Source organism: Carassius auratus, chromosome 34 (assembly GCF_003368295.1).
Source record: "Carassius auratus strain Wakin chromosome 34, ASM336829v1, whole genome shotgun sequence".
Classification (NCBI taxonomy): Eukaryota; Metazoa; Chordata; class Actinopteri; order Cypriniformes; family Cyprinidae; genus Carassius; species Carassius auratus.
This window is the reverse complement of record NC_039276.1, coordinates 21150874-21175235: the sequence shown is the minus strand read 5'-3', so window position 1 is coordinate 21175235 and position 24362 is coordinate 21150874. Positions and strand designations below refer to the sequence as shown.

Below are 24362 nucleotides of genomic sequence, written 5' to 3'. Positions count from 1 at the left end.
CATACTTATTTAAAACAAGCCTATCCACTGAGGCTACTATGAGTACACTCTTCACCAGATGGCGCTTTAGTGTCACAACTTTACATTCAATGTCTTATTCAACTTTTCCCATCTGTTGTCTCGAGATATTTTTGGCATAACACATTTCTGCTATTCTGCAACAGTTAGACAAAACATTAATTATCTACTCTATGTTAAAATATAAGAGGATTTATGTTTCCTAACTGGAGAATCATCATTTAAGCCAGTACTGATATCACGTCTAATCAGCACATCATTCCAGCTCCCATTGTTGAGTTGACTGTGAAATGAGTTCAATCCTGGTCTGGGTCACAGCAAACATGGTTTAAAACGAGTGCCATCGTCCCACACAATGTGGTCTCTGTGTTGTGTCCCTGTATGGAGTGTGTGGAGTTTAAGAACATTGCTTCCTTCATCTGGCTCGCAGACAAATTTAGAAACATCTGTCCAGCAACAGAGATTGTATTCTTCTCCTTTATTTTTGGCATTTTATAAGTCCTTGTAGTGCATTTGGGCCTCCGAGGGTCTCTCTCAGCGTCTTCGGTTTCAGCAGCTGTGGGCTGCCTGTGTCTCTTTTCTCTTTTGTATGAAGTCTGGTCTCTCCGACCTCATATTAGGAGGCTCGTGTCTGAAAGTACAGAAGATATTACTGCATCAACGTGACTGCGCTTTCCCAGCATTTAACCATACAGTATCACACACTGTGCCATCACATGACTCAAATGGGTGGTTGTAAATACATACGTAAGCCAGCTAGCAAATTATGCTAGACATCAAAAAGTGCTAATTTTTGTTAAAAATTAACTTTTAACAAATATATGTTTAAAAAAATATACTGTATACTCTCTCCTCTGGAGATGCATCAACATCGGATATTTTTTTACATTAAGGAGCAACTGTGAGATATAAACAACTATGAAAAGTCACAATTATTAAATATAGCCTATATGCGTTTTAATTATTTTTGTACAGTATTTTACATTCTGTCTTGTTTATGCAAATTTTATTTCCCTCACGTGTTTCTTTTCTTTTCTTTTCTTTTCTTTTCTTTTCTTTTCTTTTCTTTTCTTTTTTTTATTTTCTTTTCTTTATCTTTTCTGTTGCCTAGTGTTGTTGTTCAGTGAAAAAGAGAACTATTGAACTGTATTTTATTTGCGTATGTTGTAAATAGACTATAAATCAATAATTCAAAGGACTCTTGGCACTGATTTTATGATAATGTAGCCACGCCTACCAAGCGGCTCTCATGAATTATTCATGAGCATTGCCTTCGCTTTAGTAGGATTGGTAAACACGCTTGAGGGGCGGAGCTGAAGAGCCAGCGCCTGTAGTTGTCTGCTGAAGTGCGTTTCAGAGTCTGAATCATGGAGAACAGAAGAGCTCACTGGGAGTGGTGCGGACATTGGGTAATATGCGAATAGGACACGATATTTGCGCTCTTTGTGCCTGTGTGAAGTTATAATGCAGCTGCTGCTGCTGACCTCCATGAAGTGTTCAAGCTCAGATAAAGTCGGGCAGACAGTGATAACGGATACCGGACACATACAGGACAAACCCGTAGAATAAGAGTGTGATTGACATATTGAAGAAGAGATGGGGAACGCAGGGAGCATTAACCAGCACACTGACCCCAGAGGACACCACATGCCCCTCAAACTGCCCATGCCCGAGCCGGCCGAGCTGGAGGACAGATTTGCGCTCGTCCTGGTCTGTACTAATGACAAAACAACTTTCTTTTGACTTCTTTCTTTGTTGCACTTCTATTCTATTCTATTCTATTCTATTCTATTCTATTCTATTCTATTCTATTCTATTCTATTCTATTCTATTAACTTTGTAGAAGTTGTTTTATTTATTTAAATACAAAAGTATCCCTTTTAGACATATAAAGAGGATACTTTGCCATATTACGTTTACTGCAGTTCTACTCTTTTCTATTCTGTACTTGGTAGCGTAGTTGCTCGTTTATTTATTTTCAGGCAAACTAAATAAATCGCTTTTGTAGACATCTAAGGACATGTTTACTTTGCCATTTTACATTTGACTGCAATTCTATTCCATTCTATTCCATTCCATTCCATTTATTTACATTCAAAGAAATATTAATCTGTTTTATAAGACATAAATATATGTTTACTTTGCCATTTTACTTTTTAATGCTATTCTATTCTTTTCACTTGGTAGTAGTTGTTTTATATATTTACATTCAAAATTACACAGATCACTTTTTGACATTTAAAGAGGTTTACTTTGCCTTCTTACATTATACTGCAGTTCTATTCTATTCTATTCTATTCTATTCTATTCTATTCTATTTACTTGTAGCTAGCCACCATTCTGTTTTTTACACTGGTCTGTCATCAGTTTATAAATGATGTTTCATACAGTTCCATGGTTGATGGTGTCTGATGGTAATAGCCGTATACTTTGGTATATACCATGGTATTAAAATGTAATTATTGTATTTAATGTGCTGTATTATTATTAACTGGTGCTTCAGAGAATATGGTAACACCATGATACAATGTCCTATGGTTCTTTTTGTTTGAAACTCAGGTGTGTCTCTCTGGGTTTTTTGTTCAGAGATGTTCAGTAACCTATTGCAACTTCAGCTTGGATGATAGAGCAACTGCAAATGAAATGTCCTTGAAATCTCTAGATGGGTTGTCCCACTTCTGTCATCGGAAAGTTAGCTTATCCCTGACTTCCACCACTCCTTTCCAGAGAATCAAATAACTACATGTCAGATACAAAATAGTTTGTTATTTAATATTATTAAACACTCTAAAAAGCATGATGGGTGGAATAGGAATGAACCCAGCAACTGGGTTGTTTTCAACCAACAGCTGGGTTAAATGTTTAACCCAGCCACTGGGTCAAAACAACCAAATCGCTGGGTTAATCCACATTTCATTGTATTTTACCTAGCATTTTTTAGAGTGTATTTAATACCGCCATTGTCAAGACGTCATCAAACTCCTTCATCATGTGCCATTGTCTAGAACAGCTGTTTCCAAACATTCCTTACTTTTTAGCTTAATGCTGATTTGAATATGGCACAGAAATTATGTCATGAAGTTGGAATCTACGATCCTTTGCCTCTGTGTGTCTGAAGAATGAGAGGAATGTATTAGATCCGTATGCAGCTACCTGAAGTGTGCTGTGTGTTGAGTTCTGGCCGTCTGCTAGGCTTGGTTTTATGGGGACATATAAATGTAGGTCAGATCTAATGCTTCACTTGCACTAGACAAACCCTTTCAATTAACACACACTCACACAGACTATTCAGAGAGCTGGAGGTTTCGTCAAGGAAACCAGCTAGTGCCAGACCGGGGGAGTTCATTCAGCCCCTAAAGCAATGGATTTGGTTTGGTTCTCTTTCTTTCTCAGACCCTCAGGCTGTGGTTATTCTACAAATTGAGGTTTCCATTCAATATCCTTAGCTAGAAAACTCTCTCTTTCTGGCTTCCTAACTTTTGTGCTTTTGGCCACCTTCTCTCTGTGAGTGTGTAACTTGTCTTTGTTTGTGGTTGTTTAATAGCAGTCACAGTGTTCTTGTTGAGGTAATTGACCGGATGAATCCTGGTCAGTCATGGCTTATGTCACTGTCTGTTTCGAGCAGATTGGAAGCTCTCACACTTAATCTGTGTGTTTCTAAATCACCTGGCCCTCATGGTCTTGATACACACCACACAGAGCACTGCTTGGGAACGCTATTGTCTTGACTAGCTATCATGATCGGTATCAGTCTTTATCAATAGCCATGTGTGGAACTACAGTGGTGTACTGTGGCCATCACATCACATCACATCACATAAAAAAAAAAAAAAAAAAAAATATATATATATATATATATATATATATATATATATATATATATATATATATATATATATATATATTCCCGCTGGTGTACCCTATTGTCATTTAGCAGATGCAACATACCGTTGTTTTTTTTTTATCCACCACTCTCTTGCCATCACCATGGCTTACAGGGAATCCAAAGTGCACCCAAACACGAGACCTGTTGGTTACTGGAGGATCTTCTATTTCTGGTCTGTTAAACGCATTGGCCACCGCTTAACGTGCATGAACTGCTCGCTCACTCAGCGCGTACTGAGTGAGCGAGCGCCTGACTGAGTAGCCTAACATAAACATATCAGTTGGTGTTTTTTTCTTCTTCGGGGGTGTCAGGGGCGTTGCCTGTTACGTCGTTTGGGTTAGTGGGCTACCTTTTTGAAAGCATATCATTATATTTAACTTTTTTTTTCAAATATAATTAATTAGTTCAACGAACGGTTCAATACGAATACGCGTATCGTTACACCCCTAATATACAATAATATTGTATAATTCAGACCCTATTATTGGCAATATATTTAACATTTATATACAGTACTTTCGACTTACATACATTATACTCATGTAAAACAATCCATATCGCAAATCTTGTCTCCGTGATTGTTTATATTGTCACAAGATGTTAATGACACTATATTATCAGAAAAGTGCTATACAGTATAAACACATAAATCTACATAGTAAATCTCAACTGCATCGCAAGATATTAACTATATTATTGCCCAGTTCTAATAAAAAAAAAATACATAAAAATGAATACAAGACAGTAAGATATTAAGATATAAACATTAACATGATAAAAAAATAGAACCCATCCATTAGAAAGCATATTTATTACGGTTTTACAATAGTAAAAATGACTTGTAACTGCTAATCTCCCACCTGATGTTTAACAATTGTACCACTCTTAACACCTCTTAACTCTTAACCTCTAAGATTTTATTTTTTCTAATTATAAGAATGTAGGAAAAACTCATGCAGAAATACAGAAAATATGTATCATTTTCTAGTGGCACTGTAAATCAGCCTGCTTTATTCATTCAAAGTTATAAAGAATAAAAAGTGCATTTCATGTTTTTTATGCTTAAGTGATTGTAAAGCAGCCTTCTGAAAAGCCCTCAAATATAGTGATACTCTCAGAAATACAGAGCACACATCTGTCCTGTCAGAGACTGGCAGGCTCTCACAGAGATGATGTCTTTTTCTTGGCAGGCTGTGGTTGAGACATTAGGGACACTTTAGCACTGTAATAACAGCTTTGAGTGGTGTTTACTGCTATTAAAGCCCTGCTGCGTGCCAACCCACGTACCTTTCCAGTTGCCTTACTGAGCAAGAAAGAGCCTTGTCACGATCGACTTCTGCTTGAGTGCTGCTTGCATCCACTGGTCGTCCTGATCAGCAGATTCAAGAAGATGGTCTGATTTTTAAAGGCTAATGGTCTTGAACTTAAATTGGGGTCCAACACCCAAGTAGTGGTGTACTCCTCACTGGGGGCAACATATACACCTCTGAAATATAAAGTTTTGTACAGTTATATAGATCTGGTGTAGCTTAGTGCATCCGAATACCCACACTTTTTTAATGGATGTGAGCACACAGTCTCTGACCTTGGCTAGAATTATAATTGTCAGATTTATTGTCTTTTGTTTATTGGCTTTTTACATGTTCTTAGCTTGTTTCATGGTTGTGGAAAGATGTTGTGGGTCCAACTGGGCCAGAATGATTTTCAGCTCATAATGTTTCGTGGAGTTAGCACTTTTTATTCCATTAGTTAGATCCTGACGTTAGATGCTGGATTTTGAGGTTTCAGGGATTCAGTTGAATGTTTAGGTTTCTTTTTGGTCAAACTTTGCTTTTGGCTGACATTTTGTAGAACAAACTGATTGTGAAACTCAGTCAAAGTGTAATTTAATTCACTAATTTTAGAGTTTTTACACTCTAGTACACAGAGTTTTTAAACACCAGGATTAAAATTATAAACTGTATATATATCTATATATATATGTAATATATACTATATGTAAAGTTAAACATTCAAATGGTTGAAAGATTCAAGACGTAGTCGAAGATTTAGCTTTGTACATTTTAGATTTCCAATAAATAAATAAATGTAAATGCTGTTTGATGGAAAGTTTGCTGCACACTCTTAGTCAACATCATCATCTACTATTTCTACTATAATACAGTGAAGGGAGTGTCCTTTTAACTAACGTCCACTGAGAAAACCCTTTAAACTTGCTTCATGGTTTCGTGCTTCATTACTGTTGTGAAATCAAAGCTCACAGGAACACAATAATGTGACCTCGTCCATGAATACAAGGCTGTTTGCTACTTGACTTTGTGTGTGAAGCCTTATTGTTAACATATTTTCTCTTATCCCAGTTTATTATGCAGACACAACTATAACAGGTCTAATGGAACGAAAAGAGAGTCTTCACCTTTAAAGACGTCTAGTGTCTGAACAATATTTTCAATCTGCTATTGGCTCAAACAAATGTGTTTTGATAGTGCAACAGAGTTTACACATTTCAGGGGAATTCAACTTTCATGTAATTGCACATTAAACTGGGATCTGAGAATATTTTGTACAATTTCAAACGTATCAACTCAAATCATCTAATCTCCAGGTTTAATCAAGGTTCAAGTTGGTATCTTGCTGTTTCTTGGTATCAGTTTCACTCTTTTATCCAAAGTGGTGTCTGCCAATATACAGTGCATGCTTCTGGCTGGAGCCAAAGCTACATTTGTGATTGAGTAAGGTCTCCCAGACTCAAATGACACCAGCATTAGTAAGGTAACCATAGCAGTCGCACGCAGCATGGTAAAGGACATCACGATGTGTTTCACTATGGCTTTAAAAAGGAATGTGTCTCACAATGCAGGTTTATTGCTTGTAAAAAGACAGCCAGGTTTGCCATGAGTAATTAATCTGAGAAACAACAGGATAACCCAAAACACAAGGACTGACTTTAATGACTTTAAATAAGACATTTAAAGTTGTGCTTCGGAAGAGGCAAAATTTAAGATTACATTTATTTTTCATTTCACCCTTTAAAAATGACGTCATGAGCTTGAGTAAAGCCAAGCACAGATGGCTTTTTATAAGTGGACCGTGGTGTCTTATGCATACATTATGCAATGTGTCCGTAAATCTAACATTGTTAAGTCAGACATTAGATTTCATATAATTGGAAAGATCTAGAGCACCAAGCCCCCCTAAAATGAGTCAAGTGTTGGCTTACTGTCGAGTATTTATCACTCTGCTGCAGGAAGGTGACTTATGTCTGTAAAAATGCAGTAGTTTTGACTTGAATCCCTTGATGGAAATGCTGTGGTAACACCCTCTCTGCACTTCTGCCTCTTGTAGGATTCTGCTGGAGTGAATGGGATGTTATTACACAGTTACTCAGATCACTACTTTAAAAAGGCTTGTTTTAATCAGTGGGTTAACATCATATTTGTTCTGCTTTATTATGCCGAACAAATGCAAGTCTTTTTTAAATCTGATTGTTGGGTTGTGTGTGAATAGTACAGGGTTAAACATCGAAAGCAAAGGATTGTTTAACGATACTATTAACCAGATCAGGGTTTCCCAAACTAGGGTTTGTGAGAGAAGAACTGCAGAAGCGTTCATGAGTTGATGAAAAGCTAAATAATGAAATGTAACACGTTTAAATGGAATGCATAGACTGCAATTGCTAAACGGTTAAAGCAACTGTGGATGGAATAGATTGCGCAATTTACACTTGAAAGATTTTAATGAGAAATGTTTGAACTCGTATTATGTTCTCTTAATTCTGACTACAGACTTTGGCAAATCTGATCAGAGATTTGAGAAACTCATGGGAGATTACAAAGGTCTTTTTGTCCATTTGCTCTCAAATTAAGCTCATTATTGTCTAGATATTAAAGAGATCCACGTTGTGATTGTCTTCTTTCTTCGAGTACATGTTGTAGTGATTTTTGTATCATGGTTACCACAGTTAGCTCATTCATCTGTGATTGTGCTCGATGCAAAAAGGAGCCTCATTTTGATCTCTCAGTTTGATTGTCAAAAGAAGGGAAGGCCATTTTTTGAGTGGGGTGCGGGCCACACAGAGTGAGCCGAGTCTTGAGCCCGGTATTAAAGGATCAGTCAGTGTGCTTTTGTTAGCCAGATGCTGTGAATTAAACACTGAGGCTGTTTTTCCTGTGAAGAGGGGGCCTTTACAGGCTTTACAGAATCCCCTCTGAGAATTTAGATCTGGTTAAAAATAGAGAGAATGATCCTAATGAACAAAGAAACTTCACAGACGAACTGAAGTTGTGTTAGTGATGAAGAAAGTAAGGAGATTTTCAGACAATATCTCTAAGATTGCTTGAATAACACAATAAGGCTGTAGAGGCACATACTGTACAGTAGCTTAAAGTCTTGACATGGGAAAAGCTGTTGAACATTTTCCACAACATGTCATTAAAACAAGGCATTGTATTCGATTTACTGGTTTTTCAACAACATTAAAAAAAGTAGTCTGAACTCAGAAATGGAAAAAGGTAACACGTTTTTTTTATTTAAGTAATTAATTTATTTATTTTACAGTGCTTTATTCAGTAGAAATAGTTTAAAAGCAGCATGTGTTAATGATAACGATAACGATTGATCTTATCGCTTAAGAACGTTTTCCACGAGTCATTTTATGATCGTTTGTTGTTGTTTCACGTGCGTTTCCCAAAAATGCACTTAAAGGAATTGCGCGTATCTATGCTTTAAGTGTTACTTAGAAGTCAAGTACTGAAATGTTACGTTATAGAACGGTAGTAATTGTAGTACACAATCGTTTATTGAAATGTTAACCTAATGCTGAATTCCAGACAACTTGAATATAATAAATATGACACAATATTATATTATATTATATTATAGTGTATAATATTATACTTTACATAATAATATATACTATACTTTATATACAGTATAGAGAAAGAAAGACAGATGTTATTTCCGGGTCCAGTACATATCTGGTTTTCTTGCATGTCAGCAAATCACTGACAGATTTTTCCCCCAAGTGTTTGAAGCATATTTCCAACATTACTTCTTTTGTTAATTTTTTTTCTCAGTCGTTTAATTGTCCTGCAGGTGACTGCATAAATCTGCACTTGGGGCTTTACGATTATTCCAGAGCACTCGTAAATATACAATGATTTTCAAGTGCTACTTAAGTTACGATGTTTTTGGGAAACAGACCATAATATTAAGATCAGTCGTACGATCGTTTTTTACGAACATCTTATGCTTACAAAGCTATTTGGGAAACTCAGCCCAGCCTAGAACAGTAACAGAATCAATTTTTCAAACTTTAATATATATCGAACCATTGTTTTGACCAACAAAATGTTTTACTTATGAGTTTTAAGGTTAAACACAGTGACCCAGCTGCTGTTTAACCTCGTCCTGGGAACACTGCACTCATTTTACTACGTTCACTTCTTACCCAACAATTTTTCCAAAAGTCTTTTCTTACTATTACATTTGAGTTTCAGTTTGGAGGACACCATTCATACTGAACATTTGACTCATAATCTCATAGTTTCTGTTACAACCTCCCCAGTGTGATAACTGGCCCCATCTGCTAGTATAGTGCATGCAAATGTGTGCTACTCCTGTAATCATATTAGTTTAGTTGTTTGGCATCGTAATGCAATGTGCAGCCTGCTGACTGCTCTCTAGACTAGCATTCTCTATTGTGCATTGAATTTGTCTACTCTACTTTTCTAAATGCCAGTGGTTCATTAGAAGAATAAGGGCATTATTTATCAAATGTGTTGTTGTGCAACAATGGAGAAGAGGAATATATGTGTGTGAAGCATTAAGAGTGATCACTGGTGCCAAACAATATGTAGAAAACAGTAGATGACATCAGTATTACATCACAGTGATGTCATAATTGTGTGCTCCAGACAACAACATACACAGTGTTTGTTAAGCAAGACTATATTGATATTCTGTTTCCAAAGATTTTGGTAATTATTTTTTTTTTTAACCTTATAATACATTTGAAAATTTGAACGTTTGATAATCTTTCACTGACTGAACTGACAGACATTGATGTCACTGCTGCAGGGAATAATATCTACATTATATCCATACTGAATTGCATTTGGTCTTGTCTTTCTTGTGTATATTTAATCATTTATGACCGTATTTACACAGCCAGGAGAATTCAAGACATGGTTTCATATCAATGCATCACAAAGAGAAAAAAGCTAATTGTGCATTTGTTAATTTAATTAACTACATCTTACACTTAAATTATGTCCTTTGGTGTAACACAGCATTGTCTAATTTTGGCTTGATTAGAAAAAGCACATAAAACACATTTTTGGATACATGATAAAATATACTAGCGTTCAATAGTTTGTGGCGTTTCTTTTAATAAATGAAAACTTTTATTCAGCATTGACTGACAAATTTAAATGATCAAAACTAGACATTCATATAGATATTCATGATCTTACAGAAGATTTCTATTTGAGATAAATGCTGAACTTTCTTCATCAAAGAATCCTTAAAAAAAAAGGATCATGGTTTTCATTTTTATTTTTTATTTTTCTTGAGCAGCAAATCAGCATATTATTATGATTTCTGAAGGATCATGTGACACTGAAGACTGGAGCAATGATGCTAAAATCTCAGCTTTGATCACAGCAATACATTACATTTTGCAATATACTATAACAATAGAAAAGAGTTAAAATTATACTATTTTTTTTTCTAACTGTATGTTGCATGTAAATGCATCCTCAGTAAGTATAAGTAAGCCAAACTTTTGAATGGTAGTGCATATAACTTACATACAATAAATCAATAATGCTACCCTCTTTCTGCTTTGCAAACAAACACACACATATATAGATTGATCGATAGATAGAAAGTTTTCTAGTGTGTAAGCAGTGTCTGTGTTGTGTGAGTGTGATCAGTATTGTGGTCACAGGCCTGTTCTCCTGCTGACTCTTAATGAATCTAAATGAACAATAGCTGCTCAATCTTCAGCAGACGCTTGAGAACAGCTGTGTCTCCTATGCAGCCTCCAGACAAACACACACTCTTTATTAGCTCTCAGAACAGAGCCTGGCACGAACATACAGTACCCTCCACTCCTCTCTTCTGTCTGTCCATCCATCCATCCATCCGGGGTCCCACGGGGTCGTTTAGGGTCTTTGAGGTCTTTGTGGATGCCTGTTCTCTGAGCTAATTAGCCATAGCAGGGAAGAATATCAACTCTAGCTGGAGGGGAGAGAGAAAAAGAAAACCTAGTGATTTCTTGTTGAAGTAATACAAATATATATATATATATATATATATATATATATATATATATATACTCAGTTAACACAGGAGCAGAGCTAGGGTTTGCCACCACACTCACAAAGGTTGCTTCTGTCTGTCTCTTTTTTTTCTTGTCAAGAATGGAGTTTATTTAGATGCAGCTATGATAACCTATGATAACCAGAAAATATGATAACCTAATAACCCAGCTGCATTAATGTCTGTTAATCAAAGAAAAAAAAAGAGGATTCACCTTTATTTAATTTAGAATTTAGTGTTTGATAACTTTATTCAATTATTATACATTTCGGACTTGTTGAAGGGTACAGGTAGCTAAATATGTTTTTAACAGTTTATGTGGAGATTGTTTTAAGTTGTTATTTTTAAAATTCTTCTAAATGTTGAAATTGATTGTTCTCAACTACACTGAATGGCTATTAATATATGCAAATAATAATAATAATAATAATAATAATAATAATAACAACAACAACAACAACAACAACAATAATAATAATAATAATAATAATAATAATAATAATAATAATAATAATAATGATTAAATCATACAAATAAAAACCATAAAGACATAAGTAGTCGTATTGGTATAAGTGATAATCACATTCAGTGATAAAGAAAGATAGCATTAAACAAATATTAAAAATTGTTTCTACATTAATTTGAAGATTGAATGTGAAATTATTGCAAGATAAAAGTATAATTGAATCTTGTAACTTTTAACCACAATTATTTTCAGAAAAAAATGTGCAGTTCGTTTTTTTATTATTTGCTGACATCACTAATAAATATTATAATAGTGTATTAATAATACTAAAATAAGTGGCATTAGAACTATTGTCAAAATTGTTGTTATTATTAACTTTAAAATGTATTGTTAAATTGTTTTCATTAACTGAAATAAAATAAAAATATTAGTAAAAAAAAAAAATTGAAGTGTTGCACTGGCATCTAAATAAAATAGTTAGATTATAATTAATAGGCTTTTAGACTTCTGGGTTTTAGTTTGACCAAAATGAGTTCGGAGTAGAGTTTCAAGTCCAACGCCAACATAAATGAAAGTGAAACATAAGTGAAAGTTCTTTTGAGGTCAGTCCACTTTTTATTTGACTCAAAAGGGATTTCAGTTTGGTTTTAAAGAGAAATGAAATATGATCTTATGATTCATCAAAGTGACAAGTTAGTATATTAATGTAAGTATGTCACAGACACATTTTCCATCAAAGTAAACATATACTACATTAACATTTATCTCTCATCCATGAAGTTTATTAAATCTCTGTGTACTATTATGGCCTCGACATGCTGGATGCCTGAGAAAAAAATAAATAAATAAATAAATCATCATCATAATAAACATCATCATCAGCATATGCATATCAATACAGTACACCTTTAAATTTAAACATTGAAATTAGCTTGTTTTATTCAAGTCAAAAATAGTAGTAAACGTCACAAAGCCAACCTATATGTTTTAATTTATAGCAACAAAACATTTTTGTGACTTCTAGTAGCAGTAGTTCTGCCTGTTGATTCCCGCTCATAAAAGCTAAGGTTCACCCTGTTTTATGACTGCTTTATAGCCCTGAAGTATATCTGTGTACTGATTAACTCGTTGTTGAGCGGCTCGTTTGTGTCCTGTGTGTGTCCCATACTGTACTGAGTGTGAGGAGGTGATGTCACGGATCTTCATCACTGAACACTGGATGCTGGGCTTTCTGCCCTCATCACTGGCATGCAGTGCATTATGGGAGGACTCAGGATGACGCTTCAGCTGCGAGAAACTCCAGCGTGCACAGATGTGTGTGGAAGTGTGTGTGGGTGATGTGTTTGTGAATCCAGATGTTATTCTGAGCTTTTAAGTGCTTAATTATTCAATAAGAAAGAGATGAAGAAGAGAGTGAACACAACTGTTGAATAACTGGTTTGTGTAGACCTAGCAAATGCAAGTTCTTGTCATCTGATCTTAGGGAGGTTTGTTTTCATGGCGTTTCAGTATCCTGGTACTTGGTGTCCTTGTGCTCACAATGAAGCATAAGGAAAACACGTTTTGTGTGAGTCCTAGCTGATGCCTATAGACTCACGGCCAGATTTGAAAAGTGCTGCTTATTCTGGTCAGGAACTGTCCACTTAGATGACAAGAGGCTGTCTGTTGGACATGTAAAGCAACCAAATGCAGTTCACTGTTGACATTCATGTGTGACCGAGGATATCTCGATTAAATGAAACTAAAGTGATTCGACCTTAAGGTTATGACTCACATGGGGTTTCCAGACATGCAAACTAATATGGAAAGTAACCTGTTTATATATGAGTAAGTGTTGTCACAATACACAACATTGTATTACTAATACGGCAATATGGCATAGTTCTCAGTGCCAATTAAAAACATTAAAAAAAAGTTTATGACTATTATGACTATTTATTTATTATTAGATCAATGAGCTATTATTATTAAGTAAAAAAAAAAATACTAGCCTTTAAACATAGTTTTTCAGGATCAAGTTAAAGGTTAGTAATAAAATGAAGAGCAAAGAAAAATCAAAACACATTATATATTACATACTGTAGATAGAAGTGGCAGGTCTATTGGTAAGAATTTAAAGACTTAACGTAGTATCAGATTTTCTTTTGTCAATCACTTCAGTTTAGCACTGACTGAGTTCTGCACTCTTCAACAACACTGCACAGTGAACCTCTTATTTGCATTGAATTTACAATCTGTTGGTCATGATGGAAGGATTTGGGTGTTGACTGAACTCCTCTGATTGGCCCTTGCGTTCATTCCTTCAACAGACATGTCTGAGATTGTCTACAATGCTTTCAATGACATGCCATCAAAGGCTGAAACTAGTTGATACACTTCTTACTGGAAGAAGATACTCATTAATCTTCAGATTGGCATTGCTTCATCTGCTTTAATGATTGGGCTTCCAGGACTCTTAAGATGTAATGAACCATGTCAGCGGAGAGTCACTTCGCTTCTTATTCTTGTGATCTGCTCACGTCTGTTGTTGTGCTCGAGTGGGTTTAACCCGTGGCCGTTTCCGCCCCATGTTGTGACCCAGCAGGGGTGTTCATCCGTCTCTCTCTCTTATGAACTCACTGCAGAGGTGAACTCGCTGTCTCCACTGTTTGGACTAAATCTTTAGTGATGCTCAGACACAGCTTTTTGGACCCGACCCAAAAGAACTGTTTTCTTTAGTTTACATGCTTCACTAACATTAGTGGATATCATGAACTCTCAATAAACAATACTTTGACAGTATTTATAATTTATATACTTCTGTTCAATTATCATTATTTTTCTGGGGGTCAATAAAAAGTTACATATTAGAATGTTTTCTGAAGGATCATGTGACAGTTATTTAGAACAGTTATTTTTATGTGGAATAATATGTATAATATTGCCCTTTTACTGTATTTTTGACCAAATAAAGACAGGCTTGGTGAGCATAAAAAATAATGAGAACCTTATTGATTAAAAACTGGAACGCTAATGTATTTAAATATCAATTTGTAAACTGTTATTCATTTATTATTATTATTTTCAGTTTTTACCATTAAAGTTGACTTAAACTGACAAGTTAATAATGAACAAAAATGAATTAAACATGATAAAAGTGATATTTTAAACTTGACTGACTTGTCTTTGTGTACAGCCGACTCGGGAAGCTCATACTCAAGTAGGAGAAAATGTATAGTAGGCAGTATACAGTAGATACTGTGTAGTATTCACTTAGTAGTAAGCTAGTTTGTGTTAGGGGTGGACTGACCAGTGGGGGTCTGAGATAACACTACTAATCTGCTAGCAGACGGGGCACCTGGGCACCCCGGAGAATCAGCCGGATTACGGAAACATGTTGTGCTGATCAGGGGATGACACTCGCCACCTGGCCTCATCTGAGACGAGCCGCTTGGTCTTTGGACAGAAAGACAGAAAAAGAGAGAATATCCTGTGTGAGGTTTTGCCCGTCTGCAATTGCTGACTCTCCTGCTGACAGATTCTGAGTTCGCTCCTCCTACAGATGTCACTGATACATACCATTTGCTAAATTCTTTGCACTGCACTAAAAACAATGGAAAACATCAAGTGCTTCTGCAGGAATGCTTTAAGCCATTAATCTTTAAGAAGGGATATTGTTTATTTAAGCCAGTAAAGAGCTGAAGGTCTTTCGTACCAGACAGCGACTTTCTGTGACAAATTCTTGATTCGCTGACAATATCCACCCCCCCCCCCATACACAACACACACACAAAAAACTGACTAAACCATTTAATTTTTTTTTTTTTTTTTTTTTTTTTTGCAATACAAATTGATACACAATTACAAAATTACATTAATTTCATTTTATTTTAGTATTTGCTACTACAGTATCTGCCTTGATACATTAATCAAGTGAGCTTATTTGATCATTTAATGTAAAAATCTTGCATATTTCCCGTATCTCTTCCTCTGAGGCTTGCGTTGCATTGCATGATGTCAGCCGACCAATCAGACTGGAACTTTTTTTGGACAGCTTGAACTTTTGTCCTCTTGCAAATTCATTTTATAAACGCCTGAATTTATGTTTTAAATCAGTAATTAATATACAGCATAAGTGCAAGGTTACTGTGATTTACAGTAGGTGATATTTCTTAAGTGTCCAAAAAAAAAAAAAAATTCTGTCACTTTTGGTCTGCAACCAAGACTAATAGGGTTTTTGGTCCAGTGGAAGAGACAGTCTGGACACCACCAGACGCAGGAAAATGTGAGAAAGAGTGATCACATGCCTGACGGAGAGATTTGAGTCTCAGAGAGCTGCTAGCTTCCTCTTTATGCTGCTGTGAGGAGAAACTCTTGAAATCCAAGACTCACATCAGACACAGACTTGTGCTTTTTGGTTGACAAATCCACTGTCAATGTGATACAAGAATTGGAAACTTAAACTGCCTTTCAGGTACTTTGTTTAGATGTGATGACACCTGTCCAGCCTCAGACATTCACACACACACACACACACACACAAGCACACACACACACACACACACACACACACACACACACACTTAATGACTTTGAAGTGTAATTTTTAATATGATCTCCATCGTAGCAGTGCTCTGGTAAAGCCATTACATACACTAAGTACAGTACAGATTCATTTATCAAACAACTGCTTTCCCAGTGGAAAACTGGCAGACCATATTTTTATTAGTACTCCTATCCCAGACATATCAAGCTATGCTGCTTGATGATATTTACTAGTTTACTGAAGAAAAAAAAAGAAGACACTTCCAGGCAGGTGTGTTTGGGAAGGCTGGAGCTGAAATTAACAGGACAGTGGTCCTCCAGGATCAGAATGGGACACCTGTCCTTTTGTTTGTAGACCAGTAAAATTGTGATTCATTTCAAAGAGACCAGAGATCATGTCTAAACTAGGACTAAAAACAGAAGTAATTTTCAGTTAGGAAACTTCATACTTTGGTATAAGGTTTATTTATCCTTCTCATGTGTCCTATTATGACTCATATAATGACAAGCTAGAGATTCATCCCTCTTTATTCAGGAAAATCTCTTGCGGTAATGCCTGTAAAAAAATATTTAATTCTAGCAAGTCAAATACTTTCTAAATGAAAGGTACTTTATCTCATTTGATTATTTTCTCTCTTTATTTTGAACCTGATGTGTACAAACAAAAATAGTTCATGACAAACCAAAGCATGCTTTCATTCAAAGACAGCTTCACATTATGAAACACGAGTAAAAAAACAAGCTAAAAGCGGTCAAATTGATATTAAAATTCAGTTTGGATGAGCCAAATTTAAAGTTGTTGTACAAAAATTTAATTTGTACAGCAAATGTGTGCATTGCAAACACCCCTGATAAAATGTTCTTCTTTAACTTGCACTGTAAAGAATTTCCACCTAATATACAGCAATTCCTCCTACTGCTAACCACAGATATCTACCATAGTATAGCAAAGTGTGTAATTTTCTACAGTAGCATGGTACATTACTTCATTTAAACTCTACGGTTTCGTTCTTCTCATGTCATTTAGAGCTAATTTTACACACCATCGAGAGCACCGTGAAGTGATGATGATATCAACCTCTTTTATTCATGCCCAAGCTGGGGTTGTTTTGGGAGAGCTGTGTTTAGTGGTGTTTGGGTCAGGGTGGGGTGGGTGTGTAGGTGCTTATTTGGATGTTTGAGTGTCCCATCGAAGCCACTCAAACACAGGTGATCAAAGTACTGCCTGAACTCGGTTGCCAGGGTCAAACTGACCATTACTTCTGAACAACAAGACGTCAGTGTGGTAACCAAGCAGTTGTTCTTGGAAACGTATATCCCTATAAGTGGATTTTCCATCTTCATATTTGTTGGTGGTAAATATGGTTGTAATGACTCAGAAGTAGTGGTTTATTTTTATATATTTAGATTTTCAACACTAAGTTAAACCCTAACCCTAACTCTAACCCATTTCCCCACGTATATAATACTGAACTTAAAGTTCAGATATTGAAATGTTACTTGTTTTCCGATCATTTTAAACAAATTGTTTTGCAGAGGCAGTCTTTTTTGATTATCAGTATAAAGTCTGGTCCGCATTGCAACTTATTCTGGTCAAGAACTGCCCAGTTGGACAGGAAAAGAACATCTCATTGTGATACCAAAAAAACAACCAGTATTTTTGTGGGATGTTTAGGGGAATACTGTATATCCATAGTCAATGATACTCAGATGATAGAAAATCAAGTTCATTCTATCCAAATGACTATACAGACAACAGTAAACCAAATTGGTCACAGTGCAGTTTATGGACAAATGTTCCTTATTAACTAACTATGAACTATTACTTTAGACTCCTATAGACTCCTAATTTGCTGCTTTTTAATAGTTAGTAAGATAGTTGTTAAGATCTGGTATGGATTAAGGGATCTATATTATGGCCATGCAGAAAAGGACATTAAAATGTGCTTATGAATAGCCAATATGCTGGTAATATGCATGCTAATAAGCAACTAGCTACTAGCAAGGATCGGTCCCTAAATTAAAGTGATACCAAAAATTTTAATAAACAAGTTCAGACTTTGTAATTAGATTTTCTATCCACTTAAACCCAATAAATAATGCAGAAATGCTCACAGATATAAAAACCCACGTACCTCCTGAAAGACTGGAATTGGTGGTTTGAGCCCAGCTCTTGTTTTGGTGTGTAATATGCATCAGACGGTCAGTGAGCGGGCTGTGGGCGGCCTGTCTCAGACTATCTCTGCCTGGCTCTACTTGTCTAATTATCCATCTTCAGGCCTCAGAGGCTTCTACATTTGGAAATATAATTAACTGTATCAAATATAACAAATAATCTGCCCTGTCTGAATATGTTGTTACACCAGGAATCCTAGTGAATCTTACAATGTGTGTCTATGAAACACTAAAGATGTGTGTGTGTTACTCCTGTGTGGGTTGGGCGGGTTGTTTTGTAAAACTTGAACTTGGCATGAACTGGCATGGTTGGTCAGCTCTGTGACGCACGTATTTGTTGAGCATACGGCTTTGCTCATTAAATATTGGTCTGTAGATCTGCAGATCTTTATTATATGTGTCAGACATCTGGCCTTGCAGATTAGATTTAGGATTCTCTGTTGTCATAGCGATATCATATTACCCAGCCTTCATCAGTATGTCTGTCCACAAGCACAGAACCAGAAACCTTTCGTTTTGCTGTTCAGAGAGAAAGTGTCTGCTATGCTCTTCATTTTAACCTTTAATCTGTCTGTAGTTAGATTTTTATTGGATAGCATTTAAAGTACAGACTTGTGCTTAATTGTATTGAGTGTGCACTTGTAGTGAACTTTAAGTCTTAAAAATCTCAAAAGTGTGTTTTTGGATATTACATTTAAAGGTATGATATTTTAAATGTAATGAAGTTCAACCTCATCATTACACATATTTAATTACATGCATGACACACAACTGGCAGTATATTTTAGTTTATCCTAAATGCATTTAGAGCATTCAACAGTACACTTTGGCAGGCAACACAAGTAGTTGTAAAATTATATATAATGATGTCCTTAAAGGGTAACTAAACCCTAAACCAACTTTTTTAGTTAATGAATAAGAATGGGGCTTTATTAGTGCTTTATTAGTAGTACGTGACGTAAGCGGTGGCAAGTGACATAAGCCGTTTCCAGTTCACCACACTCTCCATATGAGCTACCATGCCCTTTGCAGTATAAAACCATCTTGTTTCGTCAAAATCACTGTAGCGAGTCAGGAGTTGGAATTGCGAGTATTGAAAATGATCAGGATAGAGTATTTTAGCATCTATTTAGCATCGCATTTATATACTGTAGTTAATTAGATTATTTAATGTAGCCTATGTAGTTAATTAGCATAGTTGTTTGTGTAACCTTAGTATTGTTAGAAGCATAGTTAGTTAGTAGCATAGTATTGCATCAGTTAGGATAGCTTCAAGTTACCATAGATTTATCTGTATTTATTACAGTGGTCAGGATGGTATGTAGGTGTAGTGTTGCTGGTTGCAGCAGCACTGCTGGACTGCATAGTTTTCCAGCAGACTTGAAAATCAGGTGCCAGTGGTTGCATGCACTTGGCCTGGAAGACCGTGAGTTCCCGTCTAGAGCTGGAGTGTGCAAACTGCATTTTACGCGGGATTGCTTCTCCAACGCAATGGAGGTGGAGATGGGCTTCTCCACACAGCTCACGCTGAAAATCGACACAGTGCCTTACTCAGACACTGGCCCCATTCTCTCTTGCGCGGCTGCTTCGCTAGCATCGGCGGATGCTAATGGCCCTGTGTCCACAGACACCTCGACTTCCTCCACTTCAGGTGAAGGTAGGGGAGAAAAGTCCTCTACTTCAAATGAACGCTCTGTTGCAAAGCTTCTTGCGTCACTACAGTCACTCTCCATTTTAGCGACTCTGACAGCAGCTGTCAATTAATCTGTCACTATGGGTCTCAGGTTCATGCCCCACGCGCTCAGCCCCGCCCTTGGTTCATCCCCTCTATCTCCGCTGTGCGCTGCACACTTTTCAGAATTTTTCAAATATTGCCAGTGGGTGGAGTCAGGCTCTGACCAGGGGTTTAGTTACAATTTAAGTCCTACTTGGATGTCAGTGGGTCAAACGGTACTCTGAAGTTCAGCTTACTGAGTTTAATAGAAATGTATACTATAAACATTTTCATTTAATTGCAACTGGCATGCAATAATTGTGTGTGACATGTATCGCACGGTTAGCTTAGCAACAAGCTAATGGCATACTCTATTGGAATGAGTCTTGAGTTTAAATCTCATGCATGCGTCACATGCTCTGCATCAGTGTTTCAAATCAGTCATAATTTCAGTTAGGATGCTCCCTTAGTAGGCAGTTTAATTTAGGTTTTAGAACAGAGATATTGTCTTCATATTGGAAATGTGCTATTGAAAATGATGTTCAGAACCATTACGATGGCTTGCCCTTGTGTGTATAGATCAGATTTTAAGTGTTGGGTTTCCCTCTGGCCAACAGCTGCTGTGTTGAGGCTGGAAAACACAACATAGTCATCCACTTTAAAGCGGCTCCTTGCTCTGGAAACCTACAGAGAAAAAAACAACAAGAGCAGCTCATGTCTACAGACACAGATAGACAGTATGGCTCCCGTACCGTAGGTTTTTCCAAATTAAGATGTCATTTAACAGCACTGAATTAGTTTTCGCAACAGCACACAGTTGGAGAGGGAATCGTATGTTTGTGTTGGGGTGGGTGGTGAACAGTTGACTATTAAGGGTGGGGTACGGTTGGGGCTCTGGTGACTGCAGTATTTTGGGGAAGTTCCATGCAGCAGATGTGTGAAACTAGGGCAAACGTAAAGGACAGTGCTTGTGTAAGAGGTGGAGGCCTGGTCTCAGCACATGTTTGGAGTTTGAGTGCACACATGTGCAGATGGACTTGTGTTTGAGCATAAACATCTCCACAGGCCAGCACACAGTTACTCCCTATTGAAAAAGACAAAGCTAGCAGCGCATTAGTAAATCTGTTGTAGTGAAAATTGCCTTGGATCGGTTAAGGCCTTGGTTTTGGAATTAGCCCATGTATCACTTTCATTTTCTTCTTAGAGACTGTGAAAAACAAATAAATACTAATTGAAGAGTTAATGGACCATATCTGGTATACTTTTTTTTCTACTTCAATCCTAGTTTTAGCATTTGACAATAAATCAATCAATAAGTAAGTAAATAAATAAATAAATGAAAGAATTAAATGAAATGAAGGAGGTACAAGACTTGATTAGTGTGTCGTGATTAAACGAAATGAGCAACAAATCGTTTCCTATGTGTTATGTATATTATAAAAATGTAACAGATTATTGAAAAGAAAAATACATTTAGAAATGTAGGACGGGGACTTTTATGCATTCAGGGTTCTATGCTCTATCTTGTCTTAAGTCCTCGGCATTTAAAACATATAACTTCTATAAGCACTTATAATTTCCTCAATGAGAACCTACAGCTTTTGCCTATTGAAGTTTTTCTTTTTCTTCATGTCACATTAACCAAATGATTTCCAGTTTCCATGTTTTTCAAGAATTGCACTTAAATTCTTTCGAGCTCCTAAGAGCATATTTTGTCTTTTACTTTCTTAACTTCTGTCTACAGATGTTTTGTCTGAATCTGGCCCCTGATTACTTTTTCTTTCCACACTGATGGGGGTGTTTTATAGCAGTATTAAGTTGAGCAGCTCTCGCTGCTGTCTGTGGAGGAAGAAGATGCTGGCACAGCAGACACACAGCCCCATGTGTCTCCTCTTCTTTTGCTGAACCTGCACATTTTACACACAGTCATTCTTTTCTAATACTGTGAGTTTGTTATAAATGGGGTGAATTTATTTTTAAGGGGTCAGACAAACACACATTCTTCAAATTCGGCTAATTTTTAAAGCCTCTTTAAAACTGCACTGCATTAAAGTGCACTTTACTTCTTAAATGATGAATCTGTGAAATGTGCATTACTATAAGTCATTGCTTAATTTTTGGTCATTACTCCAGTTAACATATATAGACCCTCTTGTTTGTCTGTGGAAGTTACAGGAGTTTAACATAACCTTTCTCTCTCTCTCCGTGTGTCTTTACACAGAACTCAATGAACTTGCCTCCAGACAAAGCAAGATTACTACGGCAGTACGACAATGAGAAGAAATGGGAACTCGTTTGTGACCAGGTAATACATTCTGTCCTTCTCTTTCCTCATCCATTCTCACAGTCTTTAATAGAGTAAAGTGCAGCTAGCAGCTAAAGAAATAAAGTCATACAGGTTTGAAATTATATGAGGTTGAGTAAATGATTGCGTTAAATTAAACTTTAACATGGTGCCACATGTTGTGCCCCATGGAAATAAATTCCACTAGTCCCAGTCATGTATTTCAGGTTTAACAGTGCATATCATTAGAACAAGCGTGGGCTCAATGTGCAACAGTGAGTCATTATTTGTTCATCAGGTGACCTTGTGGCCCTGCAGACATAACATATTGTCTTAATCTTGTTTTCATGAAGACAACACAACCTGTCTCTCTGTTGTTTGTTTTCTATTCATCTCCTATCCAATCAGTGATATACACATAAATAGTGAACTGTACTGGCCATCATCTGACCTCGCTGTTCTGTAATTGTTCTGTACAGGTGCATCTCAATAAATTATAATGTTGTGGAAAAGTTCATTTATTTCAGTAACTCAAATTGTGAAACTCAATACTTGGTAGGGGCTCATTTTGCTTTAATTACTGCCTCAATTCAGCATGTCATGGAGGTGATCAGTTTGTGGCGCTGCTGAGGTGGTCTGGAAGCCCAGGTTTCTTTGACAGTGGCCTTCAGCTCATCTGCATTTGTTGGTCTCTTGTTTCTCATTTTCCTCTTGACAATAGCCCATAGATTCTCTCTGGGGTTCAGGTCTGGTGAGTTTGCTGACAAATGTAATGTAATGTAAATGATTAAATGTAAACGGGTGCAGTGACTTTGGTTTTCAAAAAACACAATGGACCAACACCAGCAGATGACATTGCACCCCAAATCATCACAGACTGTGGAAACTTAACGCTGGACTTCAAGCAACTTGGGCTATGAGCTTCTACACCTTCCTCCAGACTCTAGGACCTTGGTTTCCAAATGAAATACAAAACTTGCTCTTATCTGAAAAGAGGACTTTGTTCCACTGGGCAACAGTCCAGTTCTTCTTCTCCTTAGCCCAGGTAAGACTCCTCTGATGTTGTCTGTGGTTCAGTAAATCTCTTGATACGTCTGTGTGTGGTGCTCTTGATGCCCTGACCCCAGCCTCAGTTCATTCATTGTGAAGTTCACTCAAATTCTTGAATCGATTTTACTTGACAATCCTCAAGGCTGCGGTTCTCTCGGTTGGTTGTGCATCTTTTTCTTCCACACTTTTTCCTTCTACTCAACTTTCTGTTAACATGCTTGGATACAGCACTCTGTGAACAGTCAGCTTCTTTGGCAATGAATTGTGGCTTACCCTCCTTGTGAAGGGTGTCAATGATTGTATTCTGGACAACTGTCAGATCAGCAGTCTTCCTCATGATTGTGTAGTCTAGTGAACCAAACTGAGAGACCCTTTTGAAGGCTCATGAAAACTTTGCAGGTGTTTTGAGTTGATTAGCTGATCGGCATGTCACCATATTCTAATTTGTTAAGATAGTGAATTGGTGGGTTTTTGTTAAATGTGAGCCAAAATCATCACAATAAAAAGAACCAAAGGCTTGAACTACTTCAGTCTGTGTGCATTGAATTTATTTAATACATGATGTTCACAATTTGAGTTGAATTATTGAAATAAATGAACTTTTCCACAACATTCTAATTTATTGAGATGCATCTGTATATTGAGATCAAATGACCCTTCCATTTTGACCAAGTTACTAACATGGTAACCACTTATTTTAAGAACTAATTCCCACGACTAACTAGTTGCTTATTAACATGCGTATTACTAGCATATTGGCTTTTTATTACTACTTATAAAGCACATATCAATGTTTTATTCTGCATGTCCATATTTTAGATTTCTTACCCCACACCTAAACTTAACAACTACCTTACTATTAATGAGCAGCAAATTTGCATTTAATTGAGGGAAACCACATAGTTAATAGTGAATGTGTACC

General features: G+C 36.5%; 1 protein-coding gene across 7 annotated transcripts in view; it reads left to right on the top strand.

Annotated features, from left to right (window-relative positions):
• The first annotated feature begins 1337 nt into the window (after nucleotides 1-1337).
• The window catches only part of fmnl2a (formin-like 2a), a 62027-nt gene continuing 39002 nt past the window's right edge, over nucleotides 1338-24362 (top strand). For 4 of the 7 annotated variants that reach the window (XM_026218602.1, XM_026218605.1, XM_026218607.1 and 1 more), the window contains exons 1-2: nucleotides 1339-1728; nucleotides 22328-22411. In XM_026218602.1, coding sequence (XP_026074387.1) covers nucleotides 1615-1728; nucleotides 22328-22411 — 198 coding nt within the window. In that variant the 5' untranslated portion in view covers nucleotides 1339-1614. Of the gene's footprint in view, nucleotides 1729-22327; nucleotides 22412-24362 lie in introns of all 7 variants that reach the window. The other 3 variants (XM_026218601.1, XM_026218603.1, XM_026218604.1) reach the window with 1 other exon arrangement.